Source organism: Cnephaeus nilssonii (genome assembly GCF_951640355.1).
Source record: "Cnephaeus nilssonii genome assembly, chromosome: 2".
Lineage (NCBI taxonomy): Eukaryota > Metazoa > Chordata > Mammalia > Chiroptera > Vespertilionidae > Cnephaeus > Cnephaeus nilssonii.
The window spans coordinates 36,379,961-36,400,752 of record NC_137073.1 but is presented as its reverse complement, the minus strand read 5'-3'; the positions used below and the strand labels follow the sequence as shown (position 1 = coordinate 36,400,752).

General features: G+C 43.8%; 1 protein-coding gene across 4 annotated transcripts; it reads right to left on the bottom strand.

The window, feature by feature from the left end:
- Positions 1–2,759: 2,759 nt before the first annotated feature.
- ZNF3 (zinc finger protein 3) lies at positions 2,760–20,049 on the bottom strand. 4 transcript variants are annotated; one of them, XM_079796878.1, is made up of 7 exons: positions 19,919–19,990; positions 19,526–19,636; positions 18,633–18,735; positions 14,834–14,972; positions 14,064–14,155; positions 13,651–13,777; positions 2,760–11,331 (listed from the first exon to the last, which is right to left on the bottom strand). In XM_079796878.1, the coding sequence occupies exons 4-7, from the start codon at positions 14,886–14,888 to the stop codon at positions 10,262–10,264; spliced, it is 1,344 nt and encodes a 447-aa protein (XP_079653004.1). In that variant the 5' UTR covers positions 14,889–14,972; positions 18,633–18,735; positions 19,526–19,636; positions 19,919–19,990; the 3' UTR covers positions 2,760–10,261. The 4 variants fall into 4 exon arrangements, with proteins under 4 accessions (XP_079653004.1, XP_079653003.1, XP_079653006.1 ...); XM_079796877.1 differs by lacking the exon at positions 19,526–19,636 and having other exon boundaries at positions 19,919–20,049; XM_079796880.1 differs by lacking the exon at positions 19,526–19,636 and having other exon boundaries at positions 14,834–14,951; positions 19,919–20,049.
- Between the last annotated feature and the right edge of the window lie 743 nt (positions 20,050–20,792).

The following is a 20,792-nucleotide window of genomic DNA, read 5'->3' as shown; positions in this document are numbered from 1 at the left end:
CTAACTCTCTATCTCTCTCTCTTCCTCTCTGTAAAAAAAATCAATAAAATATATATATTTTAAAATGAGATCAGAGGATTCTGCTTATAGCAGAATGGTTAGGGAAATCACAAGGGAAATTAGTCAAGCACTCTGAAAGTGTTTTTATTCTTAATGTGGTATACAGGCAAATATTAGAATAAGTTTAATCAATTTATTGGTCATTGTTTTTATCAATGTTTTTATATCATGTTTTTGTTGTCTTTATATCATGTTGTTACTGTTTATTAATCAATTTATATATTTTCATATACATTTTACTAATTTTCTCTCATCTCTGACACTTCTATTATAGAGAAAGGGCGAATAGCGATATTAAAATATTTCTTCTAATTAATTTCCTTTCAATGTGCATGAATCCATGCACTGGGCCACTAGTAATAATATGAAGTGATATGAAGTGATATGAAAAAATAGCAAATAAAGTTTCAAAACATACAATAGAGAACTGAAATGCATAAATATGTCATAATACATATTTATATATGGTATATGAGGCCCTTAGAACCATAAGAAAGGCAAAAAATTCAGTTAATAACTCATTCTGAAATTGCCCTCCTTAAAAATCAAATTGTCCCACTGTGGGGTGTGTGCCCCACGTTGGGAATCACTGATATAAAGGGAAACACTGAAAGAGCCTGCAAGCACAATTAGGATTTTATTTTTAATTTTTAAATATATATTTTATTGACTTTTTACAGAGAGGACGAGAGAGGGATAGAGAGTTAGAAACATCGATCAGCTGCCTCCTGCACACTCTCTACTGGGGATGTGCCCACAACCAAGGTACATGCCCTTGACTGGAATCGAACCTGGGACCCTTCAGTCCATAGGCTGATGCTCTATCCACTGAGCCAAACCGGTCAGGGCCAGGATTTTAAATATATACAAATATTTTTATTGATTTCAAAGAAGGGAGAGGGAGAGAGAGAGAGAGAAATATCAATAATGGGAATCACTGATTGGCTGTCTGTCTCCTGCATGCCCCATACTGGGGATCAAGCCCACAACCTGGGAATGTGCCCTGACCGGAATCAAACTGTGACCTCCAGGTTCATAGGCTCAGCCACTGAGCCATGCTAGCCAGATGCACTGTTAGGATTTTATCTCATATACTAGAGGCCCGCTGCACAAAATGTGTGCACTGGGGGGGTGTCCTCAGCTCAGCCTGTACCCTCTCCAATCTGGGACCCTTGGGGGATGTCCTACTGCCGATTTAGGCCTGATCCCAGGGACATCCCTCTCATAATCCAGGACTGCTGGCTCCTAACCGCTTGCCTGCCTCCCTGCCTGATTGCCCCTAACTATTCCCCTGCCAGCCTGATTAACCCTTTGCACTCGCTTGCTTTTTTCTGGAGCTGCTACCGATGCTAACCGTGTCGAGTCACACTCGACATCCGAGTGCAAAAGGTTAACACCTAACTGCTCCCCTGCCAGCCAGATTGCCCCCAACTGCCCTCCCCTGCTGGCCTGATCTCACCCCCAATTGCCCTCCCCTGCCTGTCTGGTCACCCCCAATTGCCCTCCCCTGCAAGCCTGGTTGCCCCAACTGCCTTTCCCTGCCCACTTGATCACCCCTAACTGCCTCTGCCTGGTTGATCACTCCTAACTGCCCTCCCCTGCCAGCCTGATCTTGCCCCCAACTGCCCTCCTCTGATGGCCAATTTGGTTCTGATTGGTCAGTTTCTATGCCAGTCAGCATCTCTGGGCCTATCAATAAGGCCTGATCAGAAAGACAGGGCTGATCAGCAGCCCCGGTGGAGGCCTGGAGGGAAATGGAGGTGCGACTGCTGCCCAGGCCCAGAGAGAAAGAGAGACGCAAGTGCTGATCAACAGCTGCCACAGAGGCTACGGATCAGACCCTACTTCTCTCTTCAGGCCTCTCTCCAGGCCTGATTCACAGCCCCCTCAGCAGTCAGTGCTGGGTCACCACGGCAACCCAGTGCTGACTGCAGGACTTACTTCTGGTTGGTCAAGCCTCCAGTCATGATGGACCCAGGATTTTTATATATTAGGATAGTATATATGTTATGGTAGGCTGCTTTTTAAATTTAAAATATTCATTTTTATTGATTTTTAGAGAGAGGAAGAGAAAGAGAAACATTGATGTGAGAGCAAAACATCAATCAGCTGTCCCCTACCAACAATAGAGCATGCAACCCAGGCATGTGTCCTGACTGGGAATCAAACCAGCAACGCTTCGGGTGCACACAACGATGCTCAACCAACTGAGCCACACCGGCCAGAGTTATACCAGGTCATTATCATTTAGAATCTCTGCACCAGAGAGGGGCCCTATCCTATTCTATATAATAAAGAGGTAATATGCAAATTGACTGTCACACCCTCACAAGATGGCTGCCTATGACCAGGCCCTCAGGGGCGTTAGTGAGGGACAACTGAATGACTGAACAAACAGGCTGTGTGGGGCGACCAGGCCAGTGGTGGGGCCATGAGGGGTGACCAGGCCGGTGGCGGGGGGGGGGGGGGGGGAGTTGGAGCGACCAGACTGAGGGGGGGCAGTTGGGGGCAACCAGGCCAGCGGGGGGGGGGGGGCAGTTAGGGGCAACTAAGCCAGTGGGGGTGCAGTTGGGGACGACCAGGCCCACAGGGGGGACAGTTGGGGGTGACTAGGCTGGCAGGCGGGGGGATGTAGTTGGGGGCAATCAGGCCAGCAGGGGCGGGGGCAGTTGGGGATGATTAGGCTGGCAGAGGGGGCAGTGAGGGGCGACTAGGCCGACAGGGGGACAGTTGGAGGACATCAGGCCAGCAGGAGGAAAAGTAAGGGGTGACCAGGCCGGCGGGGGGGCAGTTAGGGGCGACCAGGCAGGCAGGCAGGTGAGTGATTAGGAGCCAGTGGTCCAGGATTGTGAGAGGGATTCCAACAGTCGGACATCCCCCGAGGGGTCCCGGATTTGAGAAGGTGCAGGCTGGGCTGAGGGCAACCCCTCCACCCCCCGCCCGCCCCTCGTGCACAAATTTCATGTACCAGGCCTTTAGTAATTGTTATAAAATGGGAGGCATCCTACATCAGGCATATAAAGTTATTCAAACTCTTAATCCAGGAAAACCTTGTAAGTTTGATGTTTCAAAAAGACTCCAACATTATGAATGTACTTGGTGCCACTGAATTATATACTTAAAATGGTAAAATTTATGTATATTTTACCACAATTTTTTAAATCACCAAAAAAGTATGGTATGCTTGGTGTATGCAATAAATACTATTTTTTACCAAAAAGAAAAAACACACAAATAAAAACAAATAAGAGGCTTGAATCATATTCTGTAACTGTGGAATCCATCTTTTGAGAAAATTTAGAGAATGTTAAAGACAGAAGATATTTTATGGTAGTTCAAAAATATATCTAAACTCAAAATTGCTCTTATAATAAATGGGATATTAGTCTTACGAGTTTGTAAACACTCTTTAAAAATTATTTCAGGGCCCTAGCTGGTTTGGCTCAGTGGATAGAGCATCGGCCTGCTGACCAAAGGGTTCTGGGTTCGATTCCTGTCAAGGGCATGTACCTCCATTGCAGGCTCCTCCCTTGCCCGGGTCCTGATTGGGGCTTGTATAGGAGGCAACCAATCCATGTGTTTCTCTCTCATTGATATTTCTCTGTCTTTCCCTCCCTCTTCCACTCTCTCTAAAAATCAATAGAAAAATATCCTTGGGTGAGGATTAAAAAAAACAAAATTATTTGAGGGTTGTCAGTTCTGTCTAGAAAGACACCATGGGATACCCTAGCCCAATCGGCTCAGTGGCTAGAGCATCGGCCTGCAGACATAAGGGTCACGGGTTCGATTCCAGTCAAGGGCACATGCCTGGGTTGTGGCTCAATCCCCAAGTTCAGGTGCCAGTCTGTGGCAGGGCTTGGACAGAGCCAGAGGAGCTGACACCACGGTTTTCCCAATGAGTTGCTCATTGCCTGCTCCCAGGGGCACCCAAATACAGGCTCCCTCCTATGGGGCCCATCATGGGTCCACAGACCGGGTGTGGCAGGCAGGTGGGTGTCGTGTCTGGGGGTTAAAGGGCTCCAGGCCAGGGTTGAGCTGCGCACCCCTCCCAGATCCACCATCTCAACACAGGGCCATATGTGGACTCCAAGGACTTAGTTACCCACTCATCTCCCTTCTGATCAGCCCCTCTGAGAACCCCCCAAACCATCTTCCCTACGGATCAATCAGCCCTGCCTTTAACATACTATGTTCTCTGAGCCATAGCCCACAGGTTTTTCCTGTCTAACCAAATCAACTACACCAATTAACATCAAGGACATAAGTGCACTGTTTCCTGTACTGGACATATCCATGAGGCAGACATTTTTAAATTTTTAAAAATTATCCTGCATCCCAGCTGAAGTGGCTCAGTTAGTGCATTGAGAGGTTGTCAGGTGAACAAAGAGGAGAGGGCATTCAGAAAAAAATAGTATGTGTAAAGGCACAGAAGTACGCAACAATATTTGTTCCTGTCACTGCATCACTCCAGCGTAAAATACGTGAGGAATTTGGAATGAGAAGGGTCCAAGGAGGTAGGATGGGAAAGTAGGCAGGGCGAGGAAATGAAAAGCCCTGTGTCATGACAAAGAATTTGAACTTTGACCTAGGGGATGAGGAGGGGCCACTGAAAGGTTTTGAGGTGCTGTCATCCTGCATAGGTATGAAGAATGGATTGGAGAAGACTTTAGAAACCAAAAGACCTACCCTCATGCTGGTGTCCAAGTCCTGAATGGAGTTAAGGATAGCCTAGGCCAAAGCATAAGTCACAGGAATGGGCAAGACAGTATATTGACAGACAAGCTGTATAGGTGAGAGATGGAGAAACAACGCATCCAGAACAATTCCCAGGTTTCTGGCATGGCTGACTAACAAGTTGGTGTCAGCAACCAAAGCAGAGAATACACAATAAAAAAATATGCCTATGGAGGAACATAAGAATCCTTTATCATTCCTGGAGAAACCACTCTCTGACTATATTTCTCTTTGTATGTAGAAAGTAGTCTATATAATTTTTTTTTTCCGGCCACCTGCCCCTCCGGGTCCCTTCTCGCCTAGACTCAGTCCATATAATTTTTTATTCATTTCAAAATCTTCAGTTCTTTGCTGACATATTTAAAATAGTGCACCTGACTGAACTTTCATTTTTTTAAAGTAGAAAAAATTTAAACTTTATAAACAATTTAAAAGAAAGAAAATATCTTTGGATAGCTTTAAAAAAACAATAATTTAATTTTAAAAAACCCTCACACAATTCATTAAGCCCTAGCCAGTTTGGCTCAGTGGATAGAGCGTGGGCCTGCTTATTGAAAAGTCCTGGGTTCAATTCCGGTCAAGGGCACATGCTGGGGTTGTGGGCTTGATCCCCAGTAGGGGATGTGCAAGAGGCAGCCGATACATGATTCTCTCTCACCATTAATGTTCTCTCTCTCTCTCCCTTCCTCTCTGAAATCAATAAAAGATTTAAAAAAAGAGTATTTGTCATGAAAACAAAGGCATGGATATAAGATTAAACAAAAAGTACCATACTAAAATATGTATATGTAATATAGCCCACGTAAAATAAAATTAAAAAAAAACAAAACTGCCCTAGCTGGTTTGGCTCAGTGGATAGAACGTCGGCCTGTGGACTGAAGGGTCCCAGGTTCGATTCCGGTCAAGGGCGTGTGCCTTGGTTGTGGGCACGTCCCCGGTGGGGGGTGTGCAGGAGGCAGCTTATCGATGTTTCTCACTCTCTATCCCTCTCCTTTCCTCTCTGTAAAAAATCAATAAAATACATTTTTAAAAAATTAAGATGTTTTTCTCCATCAGCACTCAGTAGCTTACACTTCTGTCAGCTGGAATGTTCAGATAAAAGCAGGCTTTTCCCTTACTTGGAAACTTACCACATATCCTTTCTCAGAATTACTGAGTTGGATCTCAAAGAACAGGTGTAACTTGGGGTGCGTGGGGTAGTTAGAAAATTGCTTTTGCTATGACTGATGGTGTCCTTGGAAATCTTGCTCATCCTCCTCATTTCAGAGATAATACAAAACCACAAGCTAACTGCAAGGCTGAAGCGTACAAGACAGAATTCAGCTTTATTTTAATTTCCAGCAATCAGAATGCTCAACAGTGGAATTGTCTGCTTTTGCCTGGTGTAACGAGCCTCTTTTCCCTGAAGATATTACAATAGAGAATGAATAGTCATCTGTCAGGGGTACTATTGAAAGTTTATGCAGAGTTGGGAGTTTGAAAATGGTTTCTCAGGCCCTCTTGGACTTCGATTTTTATTGATTGGATGTGAGGAACTGGAGCAAGATATGGGTACACTGTTGAGGAAACAAGCTCATGGTCATGAACGTAAGTTGTGTATGTGGCCTTGTTATAATCTTGCTATTTGATGTGACACAATTCTTTGCTTGACTAAATCTTACTCAGGATCCTGAACCTTCTACACCCACTTTAGCAAGTCCCCCATCCTCCAGCATCACTTCATAGCAACGTCTAATCACCCTGGCCTGTCTTCAGCAAGGATCCTATTAGGTCAGTTTAGCCCAAACCCCTCTTACCCCTGAATGTTTCCTCTTAGAAAATTTTCACCCACTGACCCCCACCCTACTCCTTAGCTATAAATTCCCACTTGGCCATGCTGTATTCAGAATTAGGCCAGCTCTTTTGTTGGTTTTTATCCTCACCCGAGGACATGTTTTTGTGCCTTTTTTCTAATTGATGTTAGAGAGGAATCGGGGGCAGGAGAGAAACATTGATTGGGTACCTCTCCTACTTGCCCTGAATAAGGATCGAACCCAAAACCCTTTGGTGCACAGGATGATGCTCCAACCGAGCCACCTGGATGGGCAGGGCCCAATTCTTACTGAGGTCTCTTTCTCCCTATTGCAATAGTTTTTAATCAAATCTGTTTTTATTGTTCTGCCAGCTCTGGCTTTTCACACATTTGATTTTCAGATGTGTGAAGAGGAGCACTAAGAGTTAAGGCCAGACATTTATGTGGCAACCAGTTCAATGAAAGCCTTGACTACATACAGCTAAGGAGTTTGAATTTTATTCTATAAGAGCAGCCACTGAAACATTTTGATAAAGAAGCGACAAACTGGGTATAGTGCTTTGGGGAGTGATTTGTAGTGAGAGAAAATAAAAGATATCAATCCATTAGGAGACTATATAATTCAGGGGGGAATGACGACCTGAACTCAAGTTAACAGCAATGGAAATGAAGAGGATGAACTATACAGATTGTAGAACCATAAATGACAAGACAAGATTATTGCCTAGATAAGGTTCTCTTCAGAGGTGGGTGCCTCCCCATCTCACATCCAAGCCATCTACCTGGCGCCCAGCCTCCACTAAGTAGAACCCTGATCTCACTGGGCAAGTCCAATTGTTTCCTTGTCTGTAAAATGGGATTATACTAACAACTGCCTTACACACAGGTCATAGTGAGTATTAAATGATTTAATATATGAAAAACATTTGGGAAAGGGGCCAGGTAGAGTATATGCATGTCATCACTTGGAAATCCCACTTCCTCCATGATCTCAACTCTGAAAACTTCCCCTCTGATAATCTCTTATCTTTCACACTGCATGCTCACTGAACCTGCACAGGATTGATGTTGGTTAGATGTAGGTTACAAATAATTTAAAAACGTGCAAGTGCACTAGCCGGTTCGGCTCAGTGGATAGAGTGTGTCAGCCTGTGGACTGAAGGGTCCAGGGTTCGATTACGGTCAAGGGCACATGCCCAGGTTGTGGGCTCCATCCCCAGTAGGGGGTGTGCAGGAGACAGCCGATCAATGATTCTCTTATCATTGATGTTTCTATCTCTCCCTCTCTGAAATCAATACAAATATATATTTAAAAATAAAAATTCAGAAGTTATGACTCTGAGAGGTTTGCAGAAATTTTGAGAGGGGGCATTGATGGGGAAGACATACCTGATTTGAAACACATCATTTGAAACTTTTAAGAGATCCAAGTGTAAATGCACCCTGCAGTCTGCTGGAGACCCAAGACTGGAGTTTGGGAAAGATCAGTACCACACGTGCAGATTTAAAACTTATTTGCATTGAATAGTGGAGGCCTTGGAAATAAATGGGTTCACCGGTTCACCGAGACACAAGTATCATATACATTAAGGACTGCTCAGTTAGGGATTAAGAGGAATTGATGGGAATAGGAATAATCAGGGAAATGAGGTGAATAAAATGTTATGAAAATAGTTTGAGACCTTTTCAAAAAAGATTTCTCATGTAATGGCCTACACAGTCTCATGTCCCACTGAAAGGGTCTGCGTCATGAAGTCTTATGGGACGTGAAGGGCTCAGCATCTGGGCAGAGAAGGGGCTGACCCTTCTTGTTCAGGGGTCTTTCCCAGAGCTTCACATTAAGAGGCCGTACTCAGGCCCACCCCCAACCATCCTGCCTGGAACCTCTTCTTATTTACCACATATTATCTGTAAGACCTAGCTCACATTTATATATATATTTAAAGAAAGTTAAAACACATTAGGTGATCATAATACATGATCCAAAATTTTTCAGGGGCTAGAGTTCCAGACATTTCCTCATCTTCTCCATTAGACTTTTTTGTTAGCATGCAACAGAGTGAGGATTCGCAGAGGGAATGGGGAAAGGGGATATGCAAAACCAATGAAGATAATAGTGCAGTGAAGGCTTGGGGAGGAAGGAGTGAGGAAGAGGTCAATGGGGGGAAATAAAGGGAACATCTGCAATTCTTTCAACAATAAACTTAAAAAAAAATCTAAATATGCCCATTGCTACCCAACATTCAAGTAAGCTCTTATCAGGGATCCCATGCCCAGTAACCTTTCTAGTTTTAGCTGCTGATTTTAGTATCATACCACACAGAATGATATGGAGCACAAAAAAACTGTATGTAGATATAAAGGTATGAGAGATTGTGTAAATGATGGAATAGTCTGTAGTAGTATCTAGAGGAATATAATGGGAATCTTGAGGGAAAGAGGTCACATATTTGTGACTGAGAGAAATGGTTGGCTATAAAAATATTTTTAAGGTTAATTTTTAAAGATTCCATTTATAGTCACTGTTTAAATTAAAATAAACTTGGCCCCTACACAAGAACACACTCAAGCCCTTCTTCTGAAAAACTATTCTGTTTAATAGTGCACTTCATTTATGCTACAGGATGAGCAGTATTGGGAAAACATAATGAGGTCATCCCTTCAGCTGGTAAATTCAGGAGCTCCATCTTAACCCAGCAAGGAGCCCTGCCACCAGGCACAGGCCAGAGCCTTCCTTCTCTGGGCTTTGCTATGTTTGCATTCATACTCTGCTGTTGAAGTCAGAGGTGGGGTCAGAAGTTTGGCTGCTGGGGCCAGATGTCACAGGTCATAGGTGACAGAGGGCATGGCAAGCTGGCTGAGCAAGCTCCTTAAAAGCATCCTTAAGTCACTAGGGTTTGAATTAAATAACTTTTTATCACAGGAGTGGTGAGAGGAAGAGGGAGAGAAGAGGAAAGAAAACAAAGACTAATGCTAAATGCTTTTGATCCATTTCCTCATGTTAGACTCACTGATTAGCTGTACTTCCCAATTAGTCCTGGGTTCTCCAACAAAATTGCCAGAATACTTTCAGAAACTCCTCACCCTCAAATAACAAATCCCTCATCACCCTATCTCCTTATCAAAACTTAAAGCAGGATTAGAAACAGTGGCTTCCACATACAGCATTCTTTCCCCTTTCTTTTGTTAACAGCTTGTTAGTTACTTCAACGCATTTGAAATTCCTTTTCCCTTTCTTAGCAAGTAACAGGACCCAGAACATTCTTTCCACTGCCACCTGTGCCGAGTAAACTGACTCCAACTAGAGGAATCCTTAGAATTTTACTCCTACTGTGCTTCCACCTTCACCTTGGTAAGAAGGCTCCCATGGTGTGAGAAATATGATCTAGTGCAAACTCCCTTCCATAATGGAAGGTGATTGGTCCCAGAGCTTCCCTCTATTTCCAGCACTTCATCTGCTGCTTGCCTCCTAACTTTTTAAGGCTGGTATTGTTCCTGGGGAAACTGACCAGGTTGCTAATCATTGTGCCAGGATGATTTGTCCAATTTTCCCCATTCTCTAAAGTGAAAGATTTGCATCAGAAGGGACACATCCTAAGTTGTTCATACTTTTATAGTAAGGCAGGGGGTCTTCAGACTCAGAGGAAGTGAGAAAAACAGGTGTGTGGCTCTCTTTCATGTAGACTCTCTGATATTTAATTCAGCAGTAACTCTCAGAGAACTTTTGCTCATTCCTATTACATTCAAAGGCTTCTCTCCAGTGTGAATTCTCTGATGGCGAACAAGAGCTGAACTATACCTAAAGGCTTTCCCACACTCATTACATTCATAGGGATTCTCCCCTGTGTGAATTCTTTGATGCTGAATAAGGCCTGAACTATAGGTAAACTTTCCTCCACATTCCATACATTCATAGGGCTTCTCTCCAGTGTGGATTCTCTGGTGCTGGTAGAGGTGTGAGCTCTGGCTGAAGGCCTTCCCACATTCATTACATTCATAGGGCTTCTCTCCAGTGTGGATTCTCTGGTGATGAATGAGGGTAGAGCTTCTACTGAAGGCTTTTCCACATTCATTACAAGCATACGGTTTCTCTCCAGTGTGGATTCTCTGATGATGAGTAAGGGTGGAGCTCCAGCTAAAGGTTTTCCCACACTCATTACATTCATAAGGTTTCTCTCCAGTGTGGATCCTTCTATGTAGAATGAGAGCAGAGCTACAACTGAAGGTCTTCCCACAATCATTACATTCATAAGGTTTCTCTCCAGTGTGGATTCTCTGATGCTGAATAAGATGGGAGCTCTGGCTGAAAGCCTTCCCACATTCACTACATTCATAGGGTTTTTCCCCAGTGTGAATTCTCTGATGTTGAATAAGGTCTGAAGTTCGATTAAAGCTCTTGCTACATTCATCACACTTATGGGGTCTGTCTCCCACAGGAAGTCTCTGATGTGAAATAAGGTTGGAACTCACAGTGAAGCTGTTCCCAAAATCATTATATTTCTCACTTCTCTCTATCATAGGGGTTAGCTTTTCCTCAACTGTCACTTGACCAAAATCTTGTATCTTCCTATGCAGTTTTTCTCCAGAAGAGTTCCCCAGCTGCCTGTTGAGACTGACTTCTTTTTCATAGGCTTCTTCAAACTTAAGACCCTGAGAAATATCCTTTTGGAATCTTCCCAATATCACCCCATGTGATTCTGTATCTTCAGAAATTTCTTGGTCATGCTCAGTTCTGGTCTCACCATCTGGCACAATACAAAATACAAACATCACTGGTTCCTTGTGGAAAAATCAAAACCAGAGGACAGGATAATCATGGGCATACCTCTTACCTGCCCAGGCTGTGTGTAGTAAGGCAAAATAAGAGGAAACAGGGAAGGAGAAAGGTAGGAAGCAAAACTGAGATACCAGCTAGAAGTATAGAGAAAATTGGATTTTAAGGAGAGAATGGATCAGGTAGAGGCAGGGAAGAACATGTTGTTTAATGAAGTGAGAAAGTCCTTGGAGAGGTTAAAGACTGTAGATATAATTTGGGAGATGGTGACTACCAGAACTGTTTAAGAAAAGTGTGGAAGGTGTTGAGAAACAGTAGCAGAACAGGAAGGAACACCAAGGTTGAAGTCATTAGTAACCCCCTACAGCCCTAGGTCAGTGGTCGGCAAACCGCGGTTCGCGAGTTGACTGAGTTTGCCGATCACTGACCTAAACTCTCGATTCCAAAAATTACAGGCTGTTGTTATTCCTTGTGATTAGCCCCTATCCCAGTGGTCGGCAAACTCATTAGTCAACAAAGTGGCAAACCGCGGCTCTCGAGCCGCAGTTTGCCTACCACTGCCCTAGGTGAAAAGAATAGTTGTTTGTAGCTGTGCCACGTATGTCAAATTCAGGAAATAGGCAAAAGTCCATTTGTGGGCCTTAGGCCTAGAAGGCTATGCTATGATGTGAGAATATGTAAACAATTTCCATATTTGATTTCTCTATTTTCACTATCTTAAGAGTTTCTAAAGGGAACTTCACACATAAAAAATAACTATAAAGGGTCTAGATGTTAGCATTTTTAGGCTGTCAATAAAAAAAGTGTTAGGATCAGAAATAGATATTTATCCCTCACTTGAACAGGTACCTTTCAGAATCTCTCTCTTTTTTAAAATATATTTTATTGATTTTTTACAGAGAGGAAGAGAGAGGGATAGAGAGTTAGAAACATCAATGAGAGAGAAACATCGATCAGCTGCCTCTTGCACACCCCCTACGGGGATGTGCCCGCAACCAAGGTACATGCCCTTGACCGGAATCGAACCTGGGACCCTTGAGTCCGAAGGCCGATGCTCTATCCACTGAGCCAAACCGGTTTCGGCAGAATCTCTCTTCTTAATTTCCTTCAAACCCAGGACCCTCAGCTCTTCCTCAGCCTAGATTTCATGTCAAAATACAGAAACGGGAGCCCTGGTTGGCAATGCTCAGTGGTTAGAGCATCGACCTGTATACCAGAGGATCTTGGGTTTGATGCCCAGTCAAGGGCACATACCTGTGTTGCAGGTTCGATCCCCGGCTCCAATCAGGGCGTGTTCAGGAAGCAACCAATCAATGTGTCTCTCTCACATCGCTGTTTCTCTCTCTCTCCTCTTTCCCTCTCTTCCCCTCCCCTCTCCCTTCTATATACTCTAAAAAAGATGGATGGGGAAAAATCCTCATTCCTCGGATGAAGATTTAAAAAAACACACACAAAAAAAAACACAGAAATGGGAATCCTGCTCATCGGAAAAAAACATGGGACAAGGTTTTATCCTGCTCATATCAAGCAGGCCCAGAGCTCAATCCCAGACCTAGGATCTGCAGGTTATAGAAAGGAAATGTCAGGGAGGTCTCAAATAGGAGTTAGGAAGACCTTCTGGCACTGCTCAGGAAAAAGTTTTCACTGAAAATAGGAAAGAGACAAGGAATTAACAGTCTACAGACTAAAGGTTAAAAAGATAATTGTTCCCTATACCAAATTAAAATTTCTACCAGAGCAGCAGTTGCATTAGATCATGAACAAAGCAACAAATCCCTAGAGGCAGTCCAACAAAGAAGGGGAGGAGATAGCGTTCCAGATACACAGAGTTCCAGAATGTTCACCTGGGCACAGACCAGTACTTCACACGTTCAGGGATCCCAACTTGCTAATCTTTTGGAAAAGTCTCTGGATTATACGTTAAATTCTAAGAATAGCATGGGGAAAAGCATCATATTTGGACTTAAAAGACCAGAGCTTGAGCTGCCACCAACCCCTATAGGACCCTGTGTAAAACATTTAAGACCTCTGACCTCACTTTCCTCACCTATAAAATGAGGATAATTCTTGCTACTTCCACTGCCGTTACTATGAGGATTAAATGAGTATATATGAAACCTCTTTATAAACTGCAAAGTACTGTACAAATGGGGTTACTATTATTACTGTCAGAATTTTCTGAGACTAAGTCAGTCCTTAGTTAATTATTTTCATTGACTCAACTGTTACTAGCAAATAAGGAAGCAAAGAAATGTCAAGGGAGTTTTATTGAGAAAGCATAACTCCTTACCCAATGAGAATACATTCCCATAATTCTCCAGCATCACATCTCTATAGAGATCCCTCTGAGCAGGCTCCAAACGCTTCCACTCCTTCCGGATAAAGTATACAGCCACATCCTCAAATGTCACCAACTCCTGAAACAACACATTCCTGCATGAAATTTCAGGGTGAGGGTAGGACTGGCAGCACACACACACACACACACACACAAAATTTGGGATGGGGTTGAGTAATATTTGGGAATCTGGGAAAAGGTGATTAGGGTGAAGAGAGATGAGATTCCAAGAAAGTCTTACTCAGCATGAAAGGACCACAGTCCTGATGGAGTGAATTGTGGTTGGGGCATTGAATGGGATGTTGCTGTACCAAAAATGTCCACAAAATGGGAAAGAAAAAGAGGATAAGGGGACCACAGCTTACCTGAGACTTGGCCTTTAGGAGTGCAGCTGCCAGCATCTCATCCCCCAAACTGTCCTTGTTGGAAAATTCGGGAACTTTTGAGGAAGGAAGATCTGAGGACAATAAAAGTGTCTATGAGTGAGTCTATCTGCTGCTGTCTGGCCTCCCAACTTACAGAAAACTCATAGGGTCCTGGGACAACCTAGGACCCACTCCTCTGACATTTCTAAGTTCACTTCCTCTGCAGCTACTAAGGGTGTTATAACAGGTACATTTGGTGTGGGCCCATCCTAAAGAGAGATGTCTAAAGCCCTATTGATTCTTGCTCTCCACTCTGCCCTCAGTCCCTTCCTTTCTCTCCAGTCACTCTACTCTCAATGAAAGTTGCCCAGTCCTATAATTATTGATGAATGTGTTCTTGTCCATTCTCCCAAACTTGGACAGAAACACAGGCTGTCCTGTTCATATTCCTTCCATCATTCGCTCCCTCACTGAATTCAAACTATCGCATGAAGTTCTCTTAGACCAGAGGAAAACTAGGAGCTTTACCCTATCCCTGACTGAAGACATAACACTCCATCCCCCAGATCTACAAATCCCAAAACACTATTGGCTGCTACAAAGCCCTTAGAAAATGGAATTTGGTGACTGTCACAGTTTCTTAATCTTTCACAAGGAACCCACAGACCTTAATCATATCAGGATTCTAACAGTTATCCTAGTATCTGAAATTTCAATAGATGACTATTGAATGACTGAATAAAAGAATAAATGAATCCCCTATTCCATACCACTCTCAAGCAGGGACTGAGGTTCCTGAGATGCATGATCAGCCTGAGTTTCCATGGGTAAGGCCAGAAGCTCCTGTCTCTGGTCTCCTATTTGCAGACTCAGCAGGAAATAGGTTTTCTGAATGAGAAAGAGGAAGCACTGCAGAAGCAAAAGTTCAAGGTTAAAAGATTTAAAAAAACACACAACCCATCTCCTCAATACAGAGAGGGGAACTAGCATTTTAGTTAGTACCCAAGAACAATGAGAGAAAATGCAGCAACTGGGGCTAGTCTTTAAGACCCAGGTGAATATATATACTCCTACTCCCTGTAATGAGATTATAGGAGAATCACTAAAAGTTCCTCAACAATATCCTACCTTTGGCTCCACACAGAAACTGAGGGATATTTATAACAGCAAAAATTGGAGAATACTAGTGCCAAATAATTATATTAATAGAATGAAATACTAAGCAACTATCAAAATGAAAAGAATCAGAATAAAGTGAAAAAAAATAGTACACATATAGATTGCAAAATCATACACATTTTAAGAATATTTGGGGGGGGAAAAAAGAGAATATTTGGGTCCAGTCAGCATGGTTCAGTGGTTAAGTGTCAACCTATAAACCAGGAGGTCATAGTACGATCCCTGTCAGGGCACATGCCCGGGCTGCTGGCTGGATCCCCAGTGTGGGCATGCAAGAGGCAAATGATCAATGATTCTCTCTCATCAATGATGTTTCTTTCTCTTCTTTCCGCTCTGAAATCAATAAATATATACTTTAAAAAAATTGGGGGGTAATGGAGAAAGCTATTTGTTTATAGAGGAGGAAAAAAAACTCCTAACACTAGAATTGGCAGGAGAAAAAAACACTTCATTAAATTTCTAGCTGTTATATTAAATTTAGCTGTTATAATTAGAGGACAGGGACCATGAAAGAGCACCCAAATAACAGAGACCAGAGAAACTTAGTGAGCACTCTCTCTCATTTAAAAAACCTGGGGAACAACACCTGTTTCACAGAACTAGGTCAAACAGCTCTATTAAATTAAATGAGATAAATTCTTCCTCCCCTTTCTTTCTAAAATGGTTTTCTGCTTTCAGTCCCAGTCATAGGTGGGACACTGTCAAAGAACTTGAGCCCTTTTTGTGGTCTTCCTGAGTCTCATTACAGGGACTGGGTGTATATATTTATCCAGATCTAAAAGACTAGTCCCAGCCCTGGCTGCTTTGGCTCAGTGGTTAGAGCATCAGACCAAAAGGTTCAGGGTTCAATTCCTGGTCAAGGGCATGTACCTCAGCTGTGGATTGATCCCTTGTCCAGTCAGGGAGCATGTGGGAGGCAACCGATCAATGTGTCTCTCTCCCCTATCCCCCTTCTCCCTCCCTTCCATTCTGTCTGAAAATCTGGAAAAAAAAATACCCTTGAGTGAGGATTAAAGAATATTTTATATATATATATATATATATATATATATATATATATATATATATATATGGCTAATATGCTAAGTGTCCAACTGTCCGGGTAATGACGTCACGTAGCAACACCCAGCTTCCTCTCCCTAGTGGCGACTAGCATCCTTACAGTTTTTTTAGCCCAGAACACGACTTGCTTTATAGCCAGGTGCAAACATTTCACACTTTAACTAAATGTCTGGGAAGCGTTTTCCCATGCCTCATCTCATTTGAACCTCACAGAAGTCCTGGAGTAGGTAGATAGGAGACTCAGTGGAATCCTATTTTCTTTTCATTAGCCAGAAAACGGAGATCTATAAAGTTTAGAAACTTGACCCGACTGAAAAGAAGAAACAGTGGACCTTGAAAATTACTTTAGGTTTTCTCACTGCGCAGAATATAGTTAAACACTGCTGCAGTTAAATGTATTAACCTTTGTTCTCCCTGTATGATCTACAATAATAATCTGCTTCATGTTGATATTTACTGTTGTGTTGCTGACAATTATCTGAAAGAGAAGTTGGGGTACTTCACTGGGCTGGAAAAAGTTTAGCTACATCAGAAAGCAGGTCTAATTAAGCAAGTTTATTCTATATATATATATAAAAGGCTAAGTTGATTCACACATGCATGATACATAGAAAGCTCTCGCTGGCGCCAATCACATGCATGTTTTGATCTGTCATTGCCGGTTGTAAATTTGGTTGACACTTCTATTATAGAGAAAGGGCGAATAGCGAAATTAAAATATTTCTTCTAATTATTTTCCTTTCAATGTGCACGAATCCGTGCACCAGGCCACTAGTAAGTAAATAAAAGATTAGTCCCATTTGCTATGTTTCCTCTCACTGAGAAGGTAGCAACCAACTTTCTTTTTATCTCCCTTCTCTTCTAATACATTTCCTTGGGTCAGAATATAAATCCCTGAAGCAGGAACCAATACTTTAAAAAAAATACAAGATTACTGATTACTCTGTTTTTATCCCTACTAATGTCCCTAAATCCCCAGCTACTACAACAAGCAAAAGAGATCTTTTCTCTGGCCCTAGTGAATAAAATGTAACATTAACACCTAATCTAAGGTTTGATCTCAGGTAAAAGTTTGCCTTCACTAAATACTGTGGCAAGAATCAACAGATCTAAACCCTGATGGGGTAGCTCAGTTGGTTAGAATTCCATCCCAATATACCAAGGTTGCAGGTTCAATCCACAGTCAGGGCATATACAAGAAGCAACCAATGAATGCATAAATAAGTGGAACAATAAATCATTGTTCCTCCTCTCCCCACTTCCTCTGTCTCTTTCAAATAAATAAACAGATCTAGAATAGATGCAGCAGCCACCTGAGCATCCTTATCCTCAAGCAAGAAAAAAACACACACAACACCCTGGATTTTGTTTACAGCCCCTCTCTTTACTTATTTGCTCAAATAACAACAAAACTGAGTGCCAACTATATTGCAAAGCTCTACTAAAAGGAGTAAAAAGCCAGGAACAATATTTGCTTTATCATCACAGACTGCTGCATTCACACAAGCATAAAAAGGGGAGGGGCCCGGTCTGAGAGCCACTGAGAGTTCAGAGAACTCTAGTCTTTGGGCAACAAAGGGGTATAAAATGCTCACTACCAACACCATTACACAGTGAAAAGCACTTAAAAAAATTATATATATATATATATATATACATACATATATATATATATATATATATATATATATATATATATATATTAATGATTTCAGAGAGGAAGGGAGAGGGAGATATAGAATCATCAACGATGACAGAAACCTGCACAACCCTACAATCTGGGCATGTGCCCTCACCTCCCAGTTCATAGCTCCACGCTCAACCACTGAACCACACCAGTCAGGCTGAAAAGCACTGAATCAGGTATGAGCCAGGCCCACCAGCTCAAGGTGGGTAACATACTCTCTTGTCAGTAACACTCTCCCAGCTAAGTCCCTTTAAACAATGTCTCTCAGAGCTAGCCATCTCTTTGTTCCTATCAACCAACTTTACAATTTCCAGGACTGTTTTAATAAGCACACATCCCCAATAAACCAGCTCTCCATCCAAACTCTTCTTAGAAAGAAAATCAGAGGCTCTGACTCCAGAGACAAAGAGCAATGCTCCCTTCTCACAGCTGGGTTAACCAAAGCTGGAACTCAAAGGCATATTGTTGAGAACAAGTCCCCAGTGTCTAGCTAGAGCAGTAAACAATGTTTCTCGTAGAAAAAAATCTCCATTGTGCTCCCACAGCTTCAGGTGCTCCACTGCCAATTCCTCTTCTTGGAGCTGCTTCTGGGCACTGAGAAAGATGGCCTGGTGGTGAAAACGAGCCACGGAAAGCTTTACCTGCTGTATTCTTTCCTGCCTTCTTTGGAGCTATCTCTCGGCAGCAATTACTGGGAGCCTCTGTTCAAGTTCCTGGGAATTCTGACTTTAGTTGATGCCAATGCTGTACGATTAAGGGGAAAAAAGAAAAAAGCATTTTAAATACTCACATAAACTCCACTTCTAATCTAGATATTTACAGATAAGGGGGGGCGGGGGAAGGGAGATGCATGCTAAGAAATACTAATTAAGACCACAACTGGTATTTGCGTTGCACCCTGAAGAAAGTTGAAAGGGAACTGAAAGTTCTCCAGGTCTACCTCCCATTCAGTGTAAGGAACGTCTTCTAAAGTTCCTAACATTGTCAGCTAACTTGCTAGATACTCTCAATACTTCAAATTCACAAGGGTGTCTTCTGTTCCCCTGCTGCACAGCTTAGCCAGCAGATGGTAAGCTGAAAATCTAAGCCCTTGGACCGTCACCTTACAGAGGCCTCGCGCCCTGTGGAGCTTCAGTGATAGAATCTTCTTCCACACAATTGTTCAAAACCGAATGATGCCCCCTCTCCTCAAACATCTCTTCTTGGGGATAAATACCTATCGTTTCTCTAATTAGTCCATCAGTTTCCTGTTCATCATCCTCTGGCAGTTTACACATGCCCTTCAGAGGGTAAACACCGGATCTCTGTTCAATCCCACGTCAAAAGCGTATCAAATTAGGGATATAATACAGTTAGTTACAAATGGGAGCCAAACAGTAGTACTACTCACCATAAAAGACTCGACTTACGGGACGCCAGAGGATCACTCCCATAATCTGAGTCTGCACTCCCTCCCAGACCTAGTTCTAACCATGCACACTTCGAAGAACTCCTTCTCTAATCCTAAAACCCAGGAAAGGAGAACCAACCAGACCTCCTTTGCGGCCGCAGGCGCGAGTAACTGTGTAAACCTCCATTAAAAGCGTCTCGGAGAACTGCCAAGTTAGCGTCGCTGTCATCAGCGGTCTTGAAGACAGGGACCCTCCTACAGCCACAGTGGAACTTTTAAGTGCTCGAGCCGGGCGCTAGGCCCCAAAACCAGAACCGGAGCCCCTTTCTTCCCTCCCATGCCGGGTACCGCCCGGGGGAAGGGCGTCCCTGGGGAAGCGGCGTCGGGGGCCGGCTGCGGGCGAGGGAGCAGCGCCTTCGGCACCCCGCTCCGGGCGGGCTTGGGGATCCCACGGGCCGCAGCGGCGCGGACACCACGCCCTTCCCCGGCGACCACAGCCTCCGTCTCACCGCGAGCCCTGCGGGCGGCCGGACTCACCCTGGAGGCAGGGACGGAAGACTTGGGGGGTCCGGACACGGACCAGGCCCCGCTGGACACTGTCACAGACCCACACACCGGGGACAGAACAAAGAACGGAAGCTCCTCCGTTTCGCTTCCGGGTCGGTCCTTTTTTTTTTTTTTTTTTTTTGCCACCACTACCCCTTGCCCGCCCCCCACACACCTGTCTCCTCTAGGAATTGGGATGTCTCCGCCTCTCGGTGGTTTACTGACTGGGCCTTGGGGCCTCACGCCCCGCCCGCCGCGCTCCTCCGCCTCAGGGCGCATGCCCAGGCGCCGCGGCCCGGTGGAGGGTGCGAGGCGGGGCGATGGGCGGGGAAGGTGGAGCGGTGAGGATTGGCTTTCGCTCCGCGCACGGTCTCCCGAGGGGCAGCCAGCGGCGGCGGAGAGCGCCCAGCGCCTCTGAGCGACCCGGTTCCCTGCGGAGCTGGAGTCAACTGTGGAAGGATTCATCCATATGAAAAAAATCAATTTCCAAATAAATTAAGTGTATGCTTCCAAAGTTTTCTGTTTGTGTTCTATGGGAACAGGGCAGGACGCCGCAAAATATCCCACAATGCGTATTATTTTGAATTAAAGTTACTTAAAAAACTGCCAACGCAAGAACTTTCTGACCTCTCTCCTGTCCCCAGAAAGCAGGCGATCACTCCCACGGGAAAGGTGCCCTTCTTACCGCTCGAGTTAGGGAACCCAGAGGCGGGCGAGGGGGAAGAAGCTTAAGGTAAAAGCCTTGTTACTAGGTAACCATCCAAGCCCAAGCTCTGTTTAGATGAGATTCCTCACCAACAAGCATCCAAACCTGTCCTGTTGATTCTTCACAAATTTATTGTTTGTTTAAGAAGTATAAAAAGAT

Bases quoted from the DNA above. Each gene is read 5' to 3' on its own strand.
- ZNF3 (XM_079796877.1), bottom strand. From the start codon at position 14,888: ATGGAAACTCAGGCTGATCATGCATCTCAGGAACCTCAGTCCCTGCTT. The intron at 14,156-14,833 runs GTATGGAATAGG...TATTGTCCTCAG, and splicing joins TCAGTCCCTGCTTGAGAGTG to ATCTTCCTTCCTCAAAAGTT. The intron at 11,332-13,650 runs GTAAGGAGTTAT...GTATTGTGCCAG, and splicing joins TGGGAATGTATTCTCATTGG to ATGGTGAGACCAGAACTGAG.